Below are 19,702 nucleotides of genomic sequence, written 5' to 3'. Positions count from 1 at the left end.
TCTAAAGCTTTCAATAAAAGCTTGATTCAGGTCAGAGAGGTCTGTAAGTCTTATCCAGAGTTCCCTTCATAGAAAAGCACCCAGGGGGACAAATGAACTATTGAAAGATGAATTTTGGCCTATTCCAGTCCAATCCTTTCCTGATGGGTGCAGTCCCACTGACCCCTGGCTGGAGTTCTTGTGAGGCTGAGCCATGAACCACTGCAAGAGTCAGCTCAGGCTATGTTTACTCTCTTGGCCTTGAGCCAGTTCCTGCTGCAGGAGCAATCCTGCTAACACAAGAGGGAGGTGGGAAGAGAGAAGGGAGATTGAAGCTGACAGGAACTGTAAAAGAAGCAAAGAACCTAAAGAAAACAGGAAAGGACATTGGATGGACAAATAGAACTGCATGAAAGGTTAAAAAAGGTAAAAAGCAGCTTTGAATAGTAAGTGCCAGAAGCCAAGGTGAAAACCTGTCTAGGACTGACCAACATTTGCTCACCTGAAGAGCTACTTCAGAGTGTAAACATAGAAATGGAAACCAAAGCTGAAAGAAGCCTTCAAAATGGAAGAAGTCAGAGGGGAGAGGGAAGGACAAAGTGGCCATCAAGCAGCTTTTACCTCAAAATTCAGACATAACTGCTACAAAATTAGAAGTATTCAGTCTCTGAAATCCAAGGCTGACCACACAGGCACAGGACAAGGAACAGCCTTGGGACTGGCCATGCTTAATGGCTGTCACACAAGGGAAGGCCTCTGCATCACAGGATGGCTGAAGTATCACTGCTGCCCCAGATGTGGGAACAGGAAATGAATTCTACAGGGCCTCAGAAGAGGCAATTTCAGCACCAGTAAGGATTAATAACCTTGTGGCATCAGGTCTGGGAGAGACATGACTGCAGTGCAGCACATGAGGAATGCTCCAGAAAGCTGCATTCAAAACTGGAGATAATACAGACAGGACACCAGGAACATTCCTGGACCAAGAACATTTCTGGAAATAGCCTTTTCTTTTTTTCTTTTTTGAAGATGCTAGAGGAAAGTTATTTGTTTAGATGACCAAATGAAGGCTGTGAAAAGCTACAACTGGTGACTTTAAATACTTTAAGAGATATGTGGTTACTCAGAAGTCAGCAAGCAGGACTGTGACTGTGCCACCTGCTCCATCCTGTGTGTGCCAGGAGTGCAGCAAGATGATTACAGGTAACTGTTAGTGAGAGACTGATCAAAACTTACCTTAAATGTCATCTTTTTAACTTTAGGTTTTTGCTACTAGTTCCCTTCTAGATTTTTATTGCAGTCAGTTAATTGCAAAGGTGAAGGAATGAAGCTCAGGCCCAGAGACAGAAGGAAAGCGACAGCACCTACATGTGTGCAGCAGCATGCCCAATGTGACAGACATCCAGGATGAAGAATCCCCTCTTTGCCCAAGTGCACAGCCTGGGGCCCTGACCCTGACAGGTGTTACTGTCCCTCACCAAGAAGCCAGGAGCACAGTTCACCAACCTGCAGAGCTTCCACCTCCTGCAGCCAGTCCTTGGCCTTCTGGACGGCGTCCTTCAGCGCGGCACCGCTCGGGAGGTACGCTGGGATCTCCTCCAGCTCCTTCACAGCTGCTGCCAGGCTGCTCAGCGACTGCCGGGGCCTGTGGCAAGAGAACAGCTCAGGCTGCAGCACTGCAGCACAGCTGGGGCTCCTCTACTCAACTGGCTCAGCAGAACCTCAGGGTTACACCAAACAATGATGCTGTGGCCAGCCCCAGAGAGGCACTGTGCAGCCAGGGTGCTCCCAGAGATGTCTGTTTGCTTTCTAGACACAGTCCTGCTTGTAGGCATTGATTAACTTCTGAGTGTGAAAACCTTGGGTCCTCAAACACACCCTGAACCCTAAAAGTGCCAGCTAGGAGATTCTACACTGGAAAGGTAAAAACCCCAAAGATGGTTCTTCTGTGTTTCACCTTCTGTGATGTCTTAGAGAGGTGCAAACATGACTGCTCCTCCATTGTGGAGCTCAGACCCAAGCTTGTCTCAGTTTTCTGCTCTGTGAAGCTACCATTTGCAAACTGTTGTGGTTACTAAAGAGCAAAGAAACACTCAAATGCTTTGAGGCTGAGGGAGAAAGGTAAAAAAAAAATAAAAAAAATTGAAAAATCAGAAATCCAGAGAGAAGAAACTTTGCAGCAAGCTTGTGCTACCCTTCTGAACTCTAACAGCCTGGGCTCTGCTCCATTTCCCTTTATAAATCAGAAGGTCAAAGCAATAAAGGAGAGATTTTTTTTCTCAGTAAGGATCTGTTTGGCTTAGTTCCTTCTCCCTTGCACCAACTAACCTGGAAAATCTCCTGAATGCTAGAAACAAAATCTTCCCAGTTGGTGGTATGGATCTAAGCTGCATCTGAACATGCCCCCTCCAGTCTGACACTGGGGAAGAGCAGCAGGTGGGAAGGAGACAGGAGGTGTCCTAAAGCCCTTCCTAGTGGCAAAGGGAGAAATTGCACCACGACAGCAGAGCACCACAGACACTGCAAGCCAACAGCAACGTTTAAAACTGCTCAGTCCCTCATCTCCAGCCTTCATCCCTGTCCCTTCTGGATGGCACAAGTTTTGCCTTCATGTTGTGAACTGGATGAACATGGAGGGGACAGGCTCTTCTCCATGGCACCCCGTGATAGGGCAAGAGGCAATGGATAGAAACTACAGCACAGGAGGTTCCACCTCAGCATGAGGAGGGTCACAGAGCACTGGAGCAGGCTGCCCGGAGGGGTTTGTGGAATCTCCTTCTCTGGAGCCTTTCAAGCCCCATCTGGATGTGTTCCCATGGGACCTGTGCTGGATTCTATGGTCCTGCTCTGGCAGGGGGATTGGAGTGGATGATCTTCAGAGGTCTCTTCCAACCCCTAAAATCTGTGGTCCTGTGACAGAGCCCCTTCAGAAGCAAAGCCAACTGACTGCACCTTTAGCAGCTCACTGAGCTACCAACCACAGCACCAAACTTTAGCCTCTACCTGGCCTTTAGCAGGTTTCTGGCCTTGTCATCCCAGTGTTCAGACACAGTAAGGAGCTCCTGCAGCTTGGCCATGGCCTTCTCCACCGCTGGGTAGGGAGCCAGCCCAACCCCCGAGTCTATGAGACGCCTCATGTCGTCCAGGGTGAGGGAGCTGTGCTCCGAGGACGCCAGCTGCACCTCCTCCAGCCAGCGCGCCTGCTCCAGCCGCACACGCAGCTCCGCCAGCTGCGGCAGCTCCACGTCGAAGTCGAAGCTGACGTCCAGCAGCTCCTGAAGCTCTGCAGCACTGGGCATTTCCTCAGACAGCAGCTTCTGGCTTTGCTGCTGGAAGGCTTCCACACGATCCAGAAGATCCTGGAACACAGGAACGCAGCGAGAGCTCAGAAGCAAACCCATGGCAGAGGTCTGAAGCCCTTCAGCGCAAGCATTGATGTTTAAGCATCAGCCTCCTGCAAGCACAACCCTGCAGCACACACAATGTGCACAGCAAAGCACCACAACAGCTGCAACACCAACAGTGGCCTCAACGTGCTCTGTGTATCAGCAGCTCCTCCCTCAGAACGTGCCCCTGAGGTTGAGGACCACAGCACAAGGGAGTTCCCCTCCAAAGTCCTCTGGCGAAGGGACAGGTGTCAAAGCGAGGTCTCCGAAGGATGCAGTGCCTGCCTTTGCTCTGGAGTGAGCTGGAAGGCTGCAGAACTGCAAGGTTAAGGTTACAAAGGCTTTGACGAATGCTGGGGAGGGCACAGGGATTCTGGGGCTCATTTCTGCTGCACTTTAGGGTTTTTGAGCTGGACCACACAGTGCCAGTAAGCCACAGGCATCTTAAATTCCCATGCAGTTTAACTCCTCTTTTCAAGTGTTCCACAGCTAATTACCCCCAAAAGGCACCTCTGTGGCTCTCTGCACATCACCCAGGGTAGAACTGGAATTGTTAGGGTTGGCAAAGCCCTCTGAGCTCATCCAGGCCAACATCAACCCAACCCCACCATGGCCACCAAACCATGGCCCCAAGTGCCATGGTCACACCTTGCTTGAACACCTCCAGCCATGGGGACTCCACCACCTCCCTGGGCAGCCTCTTCCAATCCCTGAACACTCCTCCAGCAAACAAATTTTTCCTCATCTCCAACTTAACCCTCCCCTGGAACAATTTCAGGTCATTTCATCTCCTTCTCTCACCTAAGACTAGGGAGCAGAGCCCAACCCCCTCCTGGCTCCAGCCTCCTCTCAAGGAGCTGTAGAGAGCAATGAGGTCTCCCCCAGCCTCCTCTTCTCCAAGCTGAACATCCCCAGCTCCCTCAGCTGTTCTCCCCAGCCCTGTTCTCCAGATCTTTTCCCAGCTTTGCTGTCCTTCTTTGGACTTGCTCCAGCCTCTCAATGTCCTTCTGGCAGTGAGGGGCCCAAAGGTGACAGGCAGTTAGGCAGAGTGTGCTCACTGCTCCTGCTGCCACTCCTCTGCATCCAGCCCTCCTGCCCAGTGCCTCCAAGACTGGCTGGAATGCTGCTCCAGCAGTGAATTCTCCCTTCACAGCTTACACCTTGGCATTTTGCCAGCTGGGTTGTTTGCCAGGGGAGGCAACCTAACTGTGATGGAAACAAAGGCCTTGCAGAGCTACAGTGAATGGTGAACTGATCTCCAGGAACTGCTTCCCATTTCTACGAGCAGCCTCATTTGCTGCAGAGCATGCAGCAGGGCTGGGAATGACATAAAAGAATCTTCTGACCATATGTATTGGGGATCTCCCTGTTCAGAATGCCAGATGGAGATGAACTGTTTGCATGTCTGGCACTGCCGAGCTTCTGCTTTTTAGCTAGCAAGACAACTTCAGAGCTGCAATCCTGTAAACAAATAACTGCAAGCAGGGTGACAGCAAATCTGATCCCCTGCTGCAGACCTGGTAAAGCTCCACAAGCAGCAGTCAGGAAGCTGCACTCAGCTGGGCTGTCCTGAATCAGTTACACAACACTCTGGTCTCTTGGTGTTGTGTGGACACTGAAGAGATAGTTCAGGAGATGGACACAGCAGCTCCTGCTTCTAAAAGTCACAAATACTCCAGCCAGGGCTGTCCAGAGAAACGCTTCAAGCTGCTGACAGCCTCAGGAAAGTGGAGGATGATGAGATCTGGTGTGGTGGCGCTTTGCAGAGCAGGCTCCAGTCTGCACAGCTCATCTGCTCTGGTGAGACCTCCTGCAGGGCTGTGTCCAGCTCTGGGACCCCCAACAGAGGAAGGACCTGGAGCTGGTCCAGGGCCCAGGGACAAGGGCTGGAGCAGCTCTGGTATGAGAACAGGCTGAGGGAGATGGGGGTGTTCAGCCTGGAGAAGAGAATTCTCCAGGGAGACCTCAGAGCAACATTCCAGTACCTGAGGGGCTACAAGAAGGCTGCAGAGGGACTGTTTGCAAAGGCCTGCAGGGTAAGGTTTCAGATTAGAGGAGGTTTAGACTGGATGTGAGGAACAAGTTCTGCACCATGAGAGTGGTGGAACACTGCAACAGGTTGCGCAGGGAGGTGTTTGGGGTCCCATCCCTAGAGACATTCAAGGTGAGGCTTGAGAGGGTTCTGAGCAACCTGTTCTAGTGGAGGATGTCCCTGGTGACTGCAGGAGGGGTTGGACTGGATGACCTTTGGAAGTCCTTTCCAACCCAAGCCATTCTGTGATTCTATGACTAAATATGTGAAGTCTTTCTGCTTTAAGATTGGATTTGCAGCTGTCCAGAATTTATGTAGGAGTTTTTGTTTGGGGTTTGGTTTTTTTTTTTTTTGGATGCAACATTTTGGCCAATTCCAAACCCAACTCTTAAATTACTTTCAACTTGTCTGAGGGCTGCTCATCTGGTGAGCAAAACAGCAGCACAAGCTCATGGTGGTGGGAGACAAAGGGATCTGAGCCTCCACCAGTAGCAGGCCCTGTGCTAGAACAAGTGTTCAGCTGTGGCTGGGGTTATCTCTGTGCTTTCCTGGACCATGGGTTGGCAGCAGGAGGAAGCATCTGATTGCAAAACTCTGAGAAAGCCAATTCTGGGTGAAGAAAGGAGGGCAGGGGTGTGAATGGGAGACCTGTCACTGGCAGCAGGATGGAGTTCTGACTGTTCTCAGAACAACCTAGCTTCATTCTGAAGAGGAGACCTCAGTTAACTGACCCCAAACATCTTATCTGCAGCTACCCAGGCCACCCTGCTGCTTTCACATCGCCTGGTACAACATCAATGTTCTGATTGCCCTGCACAGTACCAAAACCTGCTGACCATGAATACCAGCAGGGCAGACACCTCCCTTCTTCAGCAGCCCATCTGCATGTTGCTCAGCACTATGCTTCAAAGGTGTTTATTCTTGGAGCAAATAGAAAGGTAGGAGATGAAAGTTGGGGCTGTTCATCCTGGAGAAGAGAAAGCTCCAGGGAGACCTCAGAGCAGCCTTCCAGTACCTGAAGGGGCTCCAGGAGAGCTGAGGAGGGACTCTGGCCAAGGGCTGGGAGTGCCAGGATGAGGGACAATGGCTTTGAGCTGGGAGAGGAGAGATTGAGACTGGAGATTAGGGAGAAATTCTTTTAGAGTGAGGGTTGGGAGACACTGGGACAGGTTGCCCAGGGAGGCTGTGGCTGTCCCCTCCCTGGAGGGGTTCAAGGCCAGGCTGGATGAGTCCTGGAGCAAGCTGGGCTGGTGGGAGGTGTCCCTGCCCATGGCAGGGGGTTGGAGCTGGATGATCTTTAAAGTCTCTTCCAACCCAACCCATTCTGTAACTCTGTGAAATCCATCAGTATGCCAAATGCTCTGCTCCTTCCCCTCACATGCTGCAGGTTACCTTCAGCAGGGGGGTCTGGCTGAGCACACAGGGCAGGGCATAGAGCTGCCTGACGAACAGCCGCAGCTCGTTCACCGTCAGCTGGTTCTGGCACTTCCCTCCTCCGGAGCGGTACCTGCAACGACACAGCTCAGCTTGCTTGGGTGCCAGCAGAGAGGGAAAGGAACAAACCTCAACTTCTCAAACATCTGCTTGTGATTCCTTGTAAGCCAAGCTTCAGTCACAAATAATTGAACATTCAAAAGCATCTAAGCAGCCCAGGGCTTCCCCAGCTGGGAAGCTTCAGCTGGCTCCAGCGGAGCAGGCTTTTGTTGGATGTACTCACATGAAACGGACTCGGGAACAGCTACTCAGCCTTGGAAGAGCAGCACTGGTTATTATGGACTAAAATTAGGCTCCTTTCCAGAACACAAAACAATTGTGGATGAGCCATTCAGCTCTGTTGCAATAGCTATTGTAGTAAGCTCTCCCCATGCCCATAGCTAAAGAGAACAAATCCCAGTTCTGAATGGGTTTTACATTTGCAGGTCGTGTAGGCACTTCTGAAAAATCCTCTTCAGGCTGAAATCATCATTTCCATTTTCATCTAAATGCTGTGGGTCCAACTAGTGGCTTAGAAGTGTTAACAAATTGGCCAATACTAAAAACCTCTCTAAACTCAACTAGGCCTGAGAAGCCCAAACAGAAAAGGAAAGAAATCTCTTACAGTGCTGGCTCCAATGTAATCCACAAACAAAAGAGGAAACCAACCCCCCAGCAGGATGTGCCAGCAGGCCTGGAATGTGAACACTGTACAATAAAGTTTCATTTCCCATTCTGAGTTAAAAATAGGTAATTTTAAAGGGTTTGAGAAGATCACCTTGGGAGCTCCAAAGCCCACAGGAAACTGAGCAATGAAATCAATTCCAGGTCTCAGGAACATCAGCAGCTGGCTTCTGGGCTGCAGTGTTTTACTGGATTTGGTGGAAGTTCTGCAGCATCTTCCAGGAAAAGCTCCAGTTTAATAAATAAATAAAGATCTTTGTCCACACACACACACATACAGATCCAAACTCCAAGATGGTTTTGATAACCAGAAATTACATCAGCCTGAAAAAAGGCACAGCCAGAACATCCCAGTGCCAGCCACAGAGATCTCTGCACCCTACAAAGTGACTCACAAGGTCTCTGAACTCCTGCAGGAGACTCTAAGAAGGAGAAAACATTTCCTGAGACCTGGAGTAGGGAAGGGCTGGGCAGTGAGAAAATCCCTTTGTGCTTGCTCTGCTGTCACACTGTGCCCTGCAGTGCCAGTGAGGAGTCCTCTGAGCCCAGAGTCATCAGAGCAATCCTCCAAGCAGCAGCTGTCAGGACTCTGGAATCACCTATCCTGGAAAGAACCAAAGGAGGCAGGGAAGTGCAGCCCTCCTGCATTTCTGCAGCTGCTGCAGTGAAGATGGTGAGCAAGAATCACAAGATTTACTCTCAGTATTCATCATCTCTTTTGGTCTTTTCTCCCCATCACCTGCTGTGTGTCCTCTACAGGAGGAGACTCTTGAGTGTCACCAACTGCCATGATTAACAGGGATGAACTTCCTTACCTCACTTCTTTACAGTGAGGATGCTGGAGTGGAACATCTGCCTGTGAGGACAGCTGAGGGAGCTGGGGCTTGGAGCAGAGCAGCCTGAGGGCTGCCCTCATTGCTGAGGATAAAAATGTGCAAGGCTGGAGCCAGGCTCTGCTCAGGGATGGCCAAGGACAGCACAAGGGGCACTGGGGGCAAGCTGGAGCAGAGAAAGTGCCATGGGAACAGAAAGGAAAACTTTGTCCCTGTGAGGGTGGCAGAGCCTGGAGCAGGCTGTCCAGAGAGGTTGTGGAGTCTCCTGCTCTGAAGACTCTCAAGCCCCATCTGTATGAATACCTTTGTGACCAGCTCTAGATGATCCTGCTCTGGCAGAGGGGTTGGACTGGATGATCTCCAGAGGTCCCTTCCAACCCCTAACATTCTGTGATTCTGTGAACTTTCCAGTGAAATCAAGCCTACTGCATAACCCTTCCAAGCTCAGGATCAGGACAAAATGCTGAGTCCATAAAGGAAAGTTTGCCAAAAGCATGAACCAAACTTTAGGCAGAATCCTTATTCCTAACCAATTCCTGGCAGTTGGTGTGATGAGGGCTGCTCAGGTAAATGCTAAGAGCAGGAAGAGCTCTTGGAAGAGCTCATCTGGCACAGAGCAGCTGGGAAGGGCCTGGCTGCTACTCCAGGTTCACCATCAGGAGGCCTGAGCAAATAGCAAGGATGGAAGAACATGGATTTGAGATGCCAGAATGAGAAGAGATGGCTCAGGAATAAATGAAGGCAGAGATGAGGAGTGGACAAGTCCTTCAATAGCAGTGCCCTGAGTCTTTGCTTTGGAAATGACCTGTCTGGCACAAGCTGTGTCTGTTGGAGTGCTCAGGTTTTCATCTCCTGTCCTATTTTCACATCACTGACAGAGGCTTCACCCTCTTGTGTTTGCCAGACAGTGGAGGTGAATTCTTATCAAGCCCTTGCTGCAAAGACTTAGGCAAGGATCACTAGGAAAGGCAAGCACAGCTGTGAGAAGCCTGTCTAAACAGCAGCTGAACATTCTACTCCCAAAGTCCTTCCAAGTCAGCCTTGGAGGCACTGCAAGCACACGGAGTGAGAAGCTGCAAGGTTCCTGCTGAGGAAAGCACACAGCTGCACCAGCACCAGGAGCAGCTGCCCTGACCAACAGCAGGTTGTCCACAGCAGCAGGAACAGGTGAAAACTGTCCAGATGGGACAAGATAGGAACAGTTCTCCTGAAGTACTTCATACCATTAAGATGATTGCTCAAGTCCAACACTGTCCCTCACGTGCATAAACCCAGGACTTTCCTGGCAGGCTCTTCCCACCAGGCTAGATGCAGCCATGTTAAGTCTGTAGCAGAAGGTGGTCATTTGTGACCCCTGAGAGAAAGGTCAGCACAGAGTCACAGTCACACTGATGCAGTGAGATCTGACCTTGTACTTCTGGATCTTCTGACTCAACTCATTTCAGACTCAGAGGGTCCTAGCAGGACCAGACAGCCAAGACCCAGTTCTTAAAGAAGACATTACCCAGACATGGCTCTGCCTTCAAACTCTGTGAGCAAAGCTCCTGGCTAGAAGATTTCACAGGAGAGCTACCAAAGAAAGGGCCAGCACTTCTCAGAGCAGTGTTTGCATGCAGTGTTCCCACCACAGAGTCACAGAATCACAGAGTATCTCTGGTTGGAAGAGACCTCCAAGCTCATCCAGTCCTCACCCCAGCACGGCAGGGTCACCACCAAACCATGTCCCTAAGCACCAGGTCCATGCTGCTTGAACAGCTCCAGCACTGCCCTGGGCAGCCTGTTCAAATGTCTGAGAACCTTCCAGTGCAGAAATATTTATTGAGGTCCAGCCTGAGCCTCCCCTGCTGCAGCTTGGAACCATTTCCTCTGCTCCTGTCCCTTGCCACCCAGGAGCAGAGGCTGTCCCCTCCTCACTCCAACCTCCCTGCAGGGAGCTGTAGAGAGCAATCAGGTCTCCCTCAGCCTCTTCTTCCCCAGATTGAACACCCCCAGCTCCCTCAGCCCCTCCTCACAGCCCAGGGGCTCCAGGTCCTTCTCCAGCCTCCTTGCCCTTCTCTGGACATGCTCCAGCCCCTCAATGTCACTCCTGGAGTGCGGGAGGGGGGGCCCAGATCTGAACACAGCAGTTGAGATGTGGCCCCTGCAGTGCTGAGCACAGGGGGATGATGTCCTCCCTGTCCCTTCAGCCACAGTGTCTGATCCAAGCCAGGATGCCATTGGCTTTCTTGGCCCCCTGGGCACTGCTGGCTCATGGTCAGTGACTGCCAACCCACACCCCCAGGTCCTCTCCAAGCTGCAGCTTTCCTACCACACATCCCCAAGTCTGTAGCTCACCATGGGGTTGTTGTGACCCAGGTGCAGAACCTGGCACTTGGCCTTGGCCCATGGCTCTCACCTGTCCAGATCCCACTGTAAAGCTTCCCTACCCTCATGCCGATGGACACAGCCACCCAGCTTGGTGTCATCTGCAAACTTACTCAAGGGTGCCTCAATCTCTTCATCCAGATCATTCATACAGACATTAAAGGGAACAGGCTCCAGTACTGAACCCTGGGGAGCTCCAAGAGCTAAAACACTTTATTTTCCCACAAGGCACAAAGTCTGATGCTGATAATGACACCTGCCCCACAGACAGATCCCCATGGCACAAGGACAAGTGGACTGGGAGCTTTATCATGTTGGGCGCTGCTTTGTCTGGAAATCCCACACAAGTTTTCCTTTCAGGGAATGAATTTATAACTCATTAGAATGAATTTACAGCCCAGCTGACAAACAGAGGAAGCAGAGATTGAAAGCTCTGGTTGTTTAACTTCTTACAGGCAGCAGTGTGAACGACCCTGTAGAAGATGCCTCTCTTGGGAAGACAAAGGCATTACTTCCATTTTCAAGTCCTACAGAACAACACTGGCATCTCTTTCTGGCCACTGGCAGCTCTCCTTGGTGCCCAGTCACATTACCTGGTTTGTCTCTTGCCATTCAGGAGCTGCTGTGCCACCGAGGCACATTTGTCTGCGTCCTGTGTCACCAGCCTGAGGTGCCGCAGCAGGTCGTTGTCTGGGAACTTCTTCAGTTCTGATTCTTCTATCAAAGCCTTAAAGCTGATGAGACCTTTGGGGAGAGATCCCAAGTTAAAAGACTCCCTTTGGCAAGGCTGAATAACAACACATCCAGTCTATTTTTCTTTCAACTTCAGTTCTGTTTGGTGTCAAAGTCATCTCCAGTCTCCTCACATGGGCAGGCAGAATCTCTGGGACTGCAGCAGCTAAAATATTGCCTTCAAACCATGAAGTTATCTACAAGAGCTTTTGGTTGGTGCTACAGTTTAGGAGCTAAACAGGAAGAAATCTGTCATCTAAAGTTGTGTAGCAGACAGAAGGGCAGACACCCTGTTGTAGGTTAAAGGAAATTAAGAGTTAATTGGTATAACCATACAGAAAAGTCCTCCAGAGGCTAGAGAGTCCCAGGGGGACAGGCAGCTTGTCCCAGGAGATTGGAATCTGTAATTCTCTTCAGTTTCCCTGAATCTCTCTGTTTTCAGGAGGGTGCAGCCAAAGCTCTCTCCTCTCTCCATCCTGGGCTGTGTGCTGTTATATCTCATGGTGTGTGGGGGAGAAGCTTTCTCCTGGCCTTGGCTGGCAGCAAATTTCCTGCTGCACCACTGGGCCTGGGGAAGCCTGCAGCAGGCCTGGGTCTAGGCCTGGGCAGTTTGTCCTCCTCTTGGGCCAAAGGCTGAGTGGGGTGGAAGGTTTTGGAAGGCTCTGGAAGGTTTTGGGCTGCTAGGCCCAGGTGAAGAACTGAGCCTAGGCTGTGAATGCTTCCCTGTTACTTGAGTGCCTCTTGCATACACTTGTGAAGAGAATTGCCACTTAAACTCCCAAGCCAGTGTGGAGCCATTTTTATTTCACTCCTTGGGAAGGGGTAAAAGATCTTTTCTGTCCTTGCACCCAGGCAGCACCTGACTCAGAACCAGGCCACAACTCACTCTTTTTGTTGTTGATCTTGGCCTCCAGAGCCTCGCTGACGTTGGAAGCCCACTCGTTGTAGGACTCTGCACGCAGCTTCAGGGCATTCATCATGGGGTAGAGCTCCTCCAGGCTGTAGCGGTACCTGCAGGCACCACGGGAACAGCATTGCAGAACACTGCACACCGAACAGCCCCCGAGCAGCTGTGCCTGGGGGAGCGGGGAGAGGGGAGAGGGGAGAGGGGAGAGGGGATGCTAATGCTCCCTCTGGACTGCCCAGGGGGTTACTGCTGATTGTTAAGTTGTAAATATATGTAAATATATTTTGTACATATTCATCGCATTTTATACTTCTAGATTTTTAGCTTTCCTTTTGTAAATATAACTTTCACTTTGTTTCCGAGTTCTGAGTTCGGCTTTGTTTGGTTTTTTTGTTTGGTTGGTTGGTTTTCAAATTTACTCTGGGGGTAATTTCCTATTAGCTGGGGGGGGGTAATTTCAAGCCACCACAGTGATTAAGGCCTACAGCCAAGCTGTTTTCCTCCTGAGACATCTGCAGTGCTGCTTCCAAAAGCATTTCAATGTCACAGCTGAAGCCACTGTGACACTGTCTTAGAGAAGCTACATTCATCTGGGACAAAGATGTAACAAGAGGAAAGGGAAGAGGACAACAGGAAGGGAAGTTAATGGAAGCAAAACAATGACTGCTTGGCAAGGACTGGGTGTAAGGGATGATGACCTGGGTGTTACAAATAAAAAAGCAAACTAACTTATGCAGCGATTTTTGCCACTGTAAAGCAAGAAGGGCTGAATGCTGATCAAAAGAGTCTTTGTATGCCAGCACCAAAAAGGGATTTGAGTGCACTGTGTTTGCACAAGGCAGAGAGAAACAGAATCCTGAGACTGGCACCACTGGCAGAGCAGAGGAGGAACTAAATCAAACCACAGCATCTACACTGCACACCCCCAGCACACAGGGGAGTTGCTCTCCAAAGCTTACCCCAGTTTGTATTTGTAGGTGGGACAGGAGCAGAGGTCCTCCACGTGGTACAAGCAGACCAGCAGCCCAGGTTTGCAGGGGCAGTAGACAGCAGACATGAAGCAGGTGGTTTTACACTTCACACACTGCCGCTCGTCGTCGGGCAGCAGCTCAAAGGCCACCCTCTCCGAGTCACTCACTCCCTGCAAGAGAGGGGGACAGCAAAGTCCAGGGGAGAGGTCATTGGTCCAGGCTAAAACAACAGCAGCTGAGTTTATCAAAGGAACAATGAAGGTTAGAAATCAGAGGTAAAACGCAGGCAGACAGAAAGCTGCACTCATGGGAAGTCAGCTGTGGCTGTGCTGCCTCCATCAGTGCCAGAAGAGCTCTGACTTGAGGAGAGGCAGCAAAGGGAAAGGGCAGCTGCTGAAGATGTACCACAAACAACTCCTCACCTAAGTGGTCCTCTGAAACCAACAATGCTGCTCAGGATGGTTCTGTGTAGGGCTCTAAGCCTCTGAATCACAGAATGGTTGGGGGTGGAAGGGACCTCTGAAGAGTGAGTCCAATCTCCCTGCCAGAGCAGGAGCACCCAGGGCAGCTCACACAGGAACACATCCAGGTGAGTTTTGAATGTGTCCAGAGAAGGAGACTCCACCACCTCTCTAGGCAGCCTGCCCTTTGCTGCCTCTCCTCAAGTCAGAGCTGTTCTGGCACTGATGGAGGCAGCACAGCCACAGCTTTGCCACCCCTCACAGTGAAGAAGTGTTTAGATGGAACTTCCTGTGTTCAAATTTATGTTCATCACTTCTTCTCCTGTCACTGGAGACCACTGAGAAGACCCTGGCCCCATCTTCCTGACATCCACCCTTAGATATTTGTAACCACTGATCAGATCCCACTCAGCCTCCTCTTCTCCAGGCTAACCAGCCCCAGCTCTCAGCCCCTCCTCATGTGAGAGATGTCCCAAGCTCCTCTGCATCTCAGTGGCCCTGCACTGGACTCTTTCCAGTAGTTTTTGTCCTTCTTGAGCTGGAGTGCCTAGAACTGGACACAGTATTGCAGGTGGGGCTCTCATCAGGGCAGAATACCTGAAGGGAGGTTGGAGTGAGGAGGGGGCAGCCTCTGCTCCTTGGTGGCAAGAGACAGGAACAGAGGAAATGTTTCTAAGCTGCACCAGGGGAGGTTCAGGCTGGGTGTAAGTAAATATTTCTGCCCTGGAAGGGTTCTCAAACATTGGAACAGGCTGCTCAAGGCAGTGCTGCGGTCACCATCCCTGGAGGTGTTCCAGCAGCTGTGGATCTGGTGCTTAGGGACATGGTTTGGTGCTAACCCTGCAGTGCTGGGGCAAGGGTTGGACTGGATGAGCTTGGAGGTCTCTTCCACCTGGATGTGTTCTGTGATTATGGGCAAGAGAACCTCCCTTGACCTACTGGCCACACTCCTCTTGCTGCACCCCAGGATGCCATTGGCTTTCTTGGCTGTGAGGGCAGTGCCAGGTGACAGTCACCCTGCTGCTGTGGCTGACAACAGAGCACAAGCCCCAGGGTGTTCTCACACTGCTGCTCCAGCTCTCCTTCCTGACAGCATCCCCTGCGACTCACCAGCTTATCCACCTTCTCACGCAGCCTCTTCTCATCTTCAATCATGATGGCCATGTCCTTCTGAACCGTGGATGCCACCACCACATCAAGGACATCAGCCTTGGAAGCCATCTTGCAGATCATCTCATCGTGGGAGAAGACGCAGTAGCGGTTCAGCAGTCGGTAATGTTCCACACACTGGCGGCCCAGGGGCAGCTGCAGGGAGAACATGAGATCAGGAGTTCCTCTGGAGATGACACTGCAGGACCCACCCCAGGCAGAGAGCAAGACAGCTCCTTCTGGCAGCAATGTTCATCACTCAGGATGCAAGCTGAGAGAAGTCAAGGCCCTGAGCTGCTCAGAGCTGTTAGAGAGGACACTGCTGGGGTTTAGCTGGGGTCAAGGATGCAGCACCTGGGAGAGACCATCCCGAAGGGCAATTAAATCATGAAACCATGGAAGGCTCAGGAAGACCCAAGCTAAAAACACACAGAAACTGGAGTGAGACTCCAGAATAGGTTGCCCAGGGAGGCTGTGGATGCCTCCTCCCCAGGGGTGTTCAAGGCCAGGCTGGATGAGGCCTTGAGCAACTGAGTCTAGTCTGGGTGTCCCTGCCCATGGTGGGGAGGTTGGAGTGGATGAGCTCTGAGACCCCTTCCAACCTGAGCCATTCCATGATTCTGTGATGTGCCCTGTTCCTAGCACTCCAGAGGGGCCCTGTCAAAGGCAGGTCTCAGGGCACACTGGACTTTCTCAAATGATTGAGCTGTTTCAGGTAGGACATGAACTGTGCTGCGGCAGGAGAAATTGCTGACTCCATGAACCACTACAGAATCAACCTACCCCAGCAAGAGCAAACAACTCCTCAGGAGATGGGCAGGTTACTTGTAGCTTTATTTTAAGGCTGTCAGTGGCCAGGCACACAGCAATGCTGGAACATGAGCTCAGGTATTAGGGTCCAGTGTGAACCTCACAGGAAGCCAAGAAGAAAACCAAACCAAAACCAACCAATGTGCAAAGAGCACAGAAAGCTTTCCTCCAGTTTCAGTCATCTCCCACTTTCCAGTGGTGTTTTTTCAATGTTTTAGATGGGCTGTGCTTACAAATAGCCCAGACCTGGGTTTGGGGAAAAAAGAAATGCTAAGAGGAGTAATCTGAAGTGTGAGTAGCTTCAAAGGGTCTTCCAGGGCTCATGCAACTCTGCGTGCCTGAGATCTGCTTGGAAGGAGAAATGATTGCCTGCAACTCTGCAGCAAACATCCTTTACCAGGTTTTGTCTAGAAAAAGGCAAAGGCCACTGAATTCCTGGGACCCACCAATTCCCCTGTGTGCCTGTCTGGTTTCAATGAGCTCATTCCCAAAGCACTGCTCTGTACACCCTGCTGGAGCATTAAAATGTTCAGTTCCCTTCTCTTTTAGGGAAGGTTCTCTTTCCTAAAAGCCTGCAGCAGGACCTCTGTTACCCAAGAGGCTGTACTCACACCAGATGCAATTCTGCTTCTCACTTTCTCCCTCAGGAGGACTCTCAGAGTCTTTAACTGTTCTTAATGGGTGCTAAATGTGTCACTGATTTAATTACACAGCTACAGCAGAAAAGATGTCTGAGCTGGCTTTGCTTTTTATCTTACAAAGCACCTCATAGAGAACTCCCAGTGCAATGAACAGAGAAAGTTCTTTCCCCTCTTGATGATTTGGAGGGAATTTGGGGACACAGAAGGAGCAGATTCCAGCAACTGTGGTGCTTCACATATCCTCCCTATGCACAGGACCTTGCCTGCCTCCTGCAGCAGAATATGCACCAGCCCTAACATGTGGCTTCAAACCAGCACCCTGGAAACAGAAAAGGCCACAGCTCACTACATGAGAGACAGACCCTCAGCACGTTATGCTTCCAGGACCAGGCTCCTTCTGATCTGCGGACTGGATTTGTGCATCAGCCGTAAATTAGAGCTGCACAGCAGTGAGGAACAGCTTTGGAACTGAATGTTAATGAACAGCTGGGTTTGGAACATACCCAATCAACTGTGCAGAAGTTCACAGCTTCAGCAAAATTGAAACCCTGATTGAAGCCACTGTGGTAGGCTCTGGGGAAAGTGATGACAAACTCTCCAGCACACTGGTTGGTTCGATAAACCTAGGAGAGGAGACAGACAAGCATTAGGTCAAAGCTGAACAGGCCTGAGGCTGTGAAGAGAAAATGGATTTCCAGTTCCTAGTAACTTCTGTGAGGACTTTGGAGAGCTTCAAAGCAAAGCCCTAGAAAGCAAAGGGCTTTCATTCAGCCATGCCCACCCCCTAAGCCAGCCTGAGTCAGCTGCCTGTGCCTCCTGCAATTCACTGCCTCTGAACACTTACATGGGGGAAGCACAGGCAAGGCTCTGCTCAATGTGCAGCTGGAGGGGAAGAGCAATTTGGAATCTACTCCAAAGTTCATCCTGCTGCAAATCTGCTGCTGCTGCTGCTATACAGCCAGCATGAAAGCAGGCAGCTCGGCCTGCACCTTTCCATTCAGAAGTCTCTCAAAGATTAGAGAACACCACAAATTTTGTTACTTTTTGCAGATTTCCCTTAAAGTCCCAAGGTCAGCTAGCCAAAAGCTAATGAAGTTGTAAAGGGACATAATTCCCATGAGTAATCCAGCACAGAATATGATGGAAACTGATGAAAAAATGTTTTTAAATATCTAAGAACTTAGCCAGGAAAAATAAAGAGGATGTGGATGACAAATAATGGAAGAATGGGCTTTGCCAAAACAACTGGTGTCTGATCAGGCAGACACAGGAAGAGCTCCTGCCATTGCCTCAAAGGTGGAGACCAAACTTCCCATCTGAGCTCCTGAACCAGACATGGGCTAAGGTGATCTCCAGAGAAGAGTTTGCCAAGCAATTCCAAAAGCAACGATCCCGTTGCCCTTCTCTTCACACTGGCACATTACACTAGACAAGGAAGATACAACACACATGGAAACTACCACAGCATCTCTGCAATAAAAGAGGTTTCCATTAGCAGCTTTGCAGCAGAATTCAGTGCAAATGCCAAGGGTTGGCTCTGGGGGGGAGGTAGCACAGGAGTCCAACGACATACAGGCACTCCGTGGGCCATCAAAGTATTCGGGTTCATTATGGTGACAAGTTGGTGCAAGAGATCTGGCTGAGATTCAAAGAGCTCTGGAGCAAGCTTCTTCATTACATCCTCCAGCTGTTCAGCTGCATACCCTGGGGCTCCATACCACGTTTTAGGCTCCCCCCTGCAAGATTATTAAAAACAGTTACATATAAGCAATCTTGTCAGTCACATTTTCACTCTTCTGCCTGCAAACACACCCTCTGCCAAAAGGAGGTTCCATCACCAGGAAGGAATGCAAGGATTAGTTGACTTCCTGAATCCTCCCATTTCACACAGCTCCCTCCTCCAGAACCAAGCTTTTCACTGCCTACACTTCTGAGCACATACTTAGAATATTATGAGGGGAAAAAAAACCCAAGAGCCTGAAGAAGTCCTCAGTGAAGTTCTGCTGATTCCAGCTCTTTGTCTTTCACCATGAACACAGACTGTTGGATCTAACAACCAAAGCCCTTTCTGTCTCAATGCCATAGAAGCAACTTATCCTAAAGGCAGGAATTAAACTTCCACATTATGCAAAAGACATCAAGAAAAAAACAAATTAATCCATATCCAGAATAGGAACAAAGAACTTTTAGCAACAGCTTAACCCAATGCAAGGCAGCTGAGCAAATGAAGGTTGCGCAGCTGTGCTCAGCAGATGCTGTTTCAGGGGGACCATGAAGCTGCACCATCAGTGCAGCACAGAGAAGCAGATGCCTGCCAAGCCCTGCTAAAGAACAAGGGGAGAAAAGGTCTTTAGAAAAGAAGGAAACAGGCAAATCACTTTCTCCCAAGTTTCCTGAAGAGCTGGCAGAGTAAAGCTGTCCCAAGAGAGTTCATTTTTCCCACAAATCATGAAGCAATTGGGAGGATTCCAGAAGGGAAGAGTGGTACCAGTCCAGGAGCACATCCCTCATACCTCGGAGCTTGTCCTGTGCTCAAGCAGCACCTCTGTCATGGTGAAGAGGACATGGTGTGAGGGACTGTGGCTGGGCAGCTACACTGCTGTCACAAGGAGCAGCACAAGTGGCCACTAAGCAGTGGTAAATGACTGAGCAGCCTTGGACCTGGCCATCAGCCTGCAACCATTCCATGAATTCATGGGGACCAGTCACAGATGCAGCTACAAACTGCCCCATGTCCTGACCCAGTCCCAGGTCAGTCAGGAACTCTGCTCCTTGATACATATCAGTGCCAAGGAGTGAATGCAGCAGACTTGGACCAGGATGCTGGTACCAGGGGCTGGTGGACTTCATGAGATCTGCCAGGGAGAAAGCCACAATTCCAGGGGGTGTTCTCAGGGGTCAGCCTTGGGGAGGCAGAAAACTGCAGGAATGAAGGTGACAGTTTCACACCTGACAGAGCCACATTCCTACCCTCAGAAATGCTGGAAATGATGGAAATTCTGCCTCTGATCAGGACTGGCATCTTTAGAAGCCAAAGAGTTTGGTTTCCTCCTTTTATTATTTGAAAACCAAACAGGAATTAGAGTCACACAGGAGAACTGTTGTCTTCAACCCTATGAAAGGTTTGCTGCTGGAGCCTGGTTCACTTGGGACTCTCTGCTCAAACACTCTACCAGGACACAAAGCTCCTTCAAGGCACAACCCTGAAGCTGGACATGTCACCCCTAGTTTGTCACAACAACAACTCCCCTCTGAAGTCTTCTCAGAGTTTGCAGCGCTG

General features: G+C 50.4%; 1 protein-coding gene across 1 annotated transcript in view; it reads right to left on the bottom strand.

Annotated features, from left to right (window-relative positions):
- Positions 1–19,702, bottom strand: part of KDM5B (lysine demethylase 5B) — a 71,149-nt gene that overhangs the window by 11,518 nt on the left and 39,929 nt on the right. The window contains exons 12-20 of the mRNA XM_054395847.1: positions 17,996–18,158; positions 16,926–17,045; positions 14,933–15,127; positions 13,350–13,531; positions 12,370–12,494; positions 11,345–11,495; positions 6,790–6,904; positions 2,983–3,338; positions 1,486–1,624 (exon numbers count right to left, since the gene is read on the bottom strand). Coding sequence (XP_054251822.1) covers positions 1,486–1,624; positions 2,983–3,338; positions 6,790–6,904; positions 11,345–11,495; positions 12,370–12,494; positions 13,350–13,531; positions 14,933–15,127; positions 16,926–17,045; positions 17,996–18,158 — 1,546 coding nt within the window. The remainder of the gene's footprint in view (positions 1–1,485; positions 1,625–2,982; positions 3,339–6,789; positions 6,905–11,344; positions 11,496–12,369; positions 12,495–13,349; positions 13,532–14,932; positions 15,128–16,925; positions 17,046–17,995; positions 18,159–19,702) is intronic.

The sequence above is a fragment of the Indicator indicator genome, chromosome 35 (assembly GCF_027791375.1).
Source record: "Indicator indicator isolate 239-I01 chromosome 35, UM_Iind_1.1, whole genome shotgun sequence".
NCBI classification, from domain to species: domain Eukaryota; kingdom Metazoa; phylum Chordata; class Aves; order Piciformes; family Indicatoridae; genus Indicator; species Indicator indicator.
The sequence above is the reverse complement of the archived record's forward strand: the minus strand, read 5'-3'. Positions and strand labels throughout refer to the sequence as shown.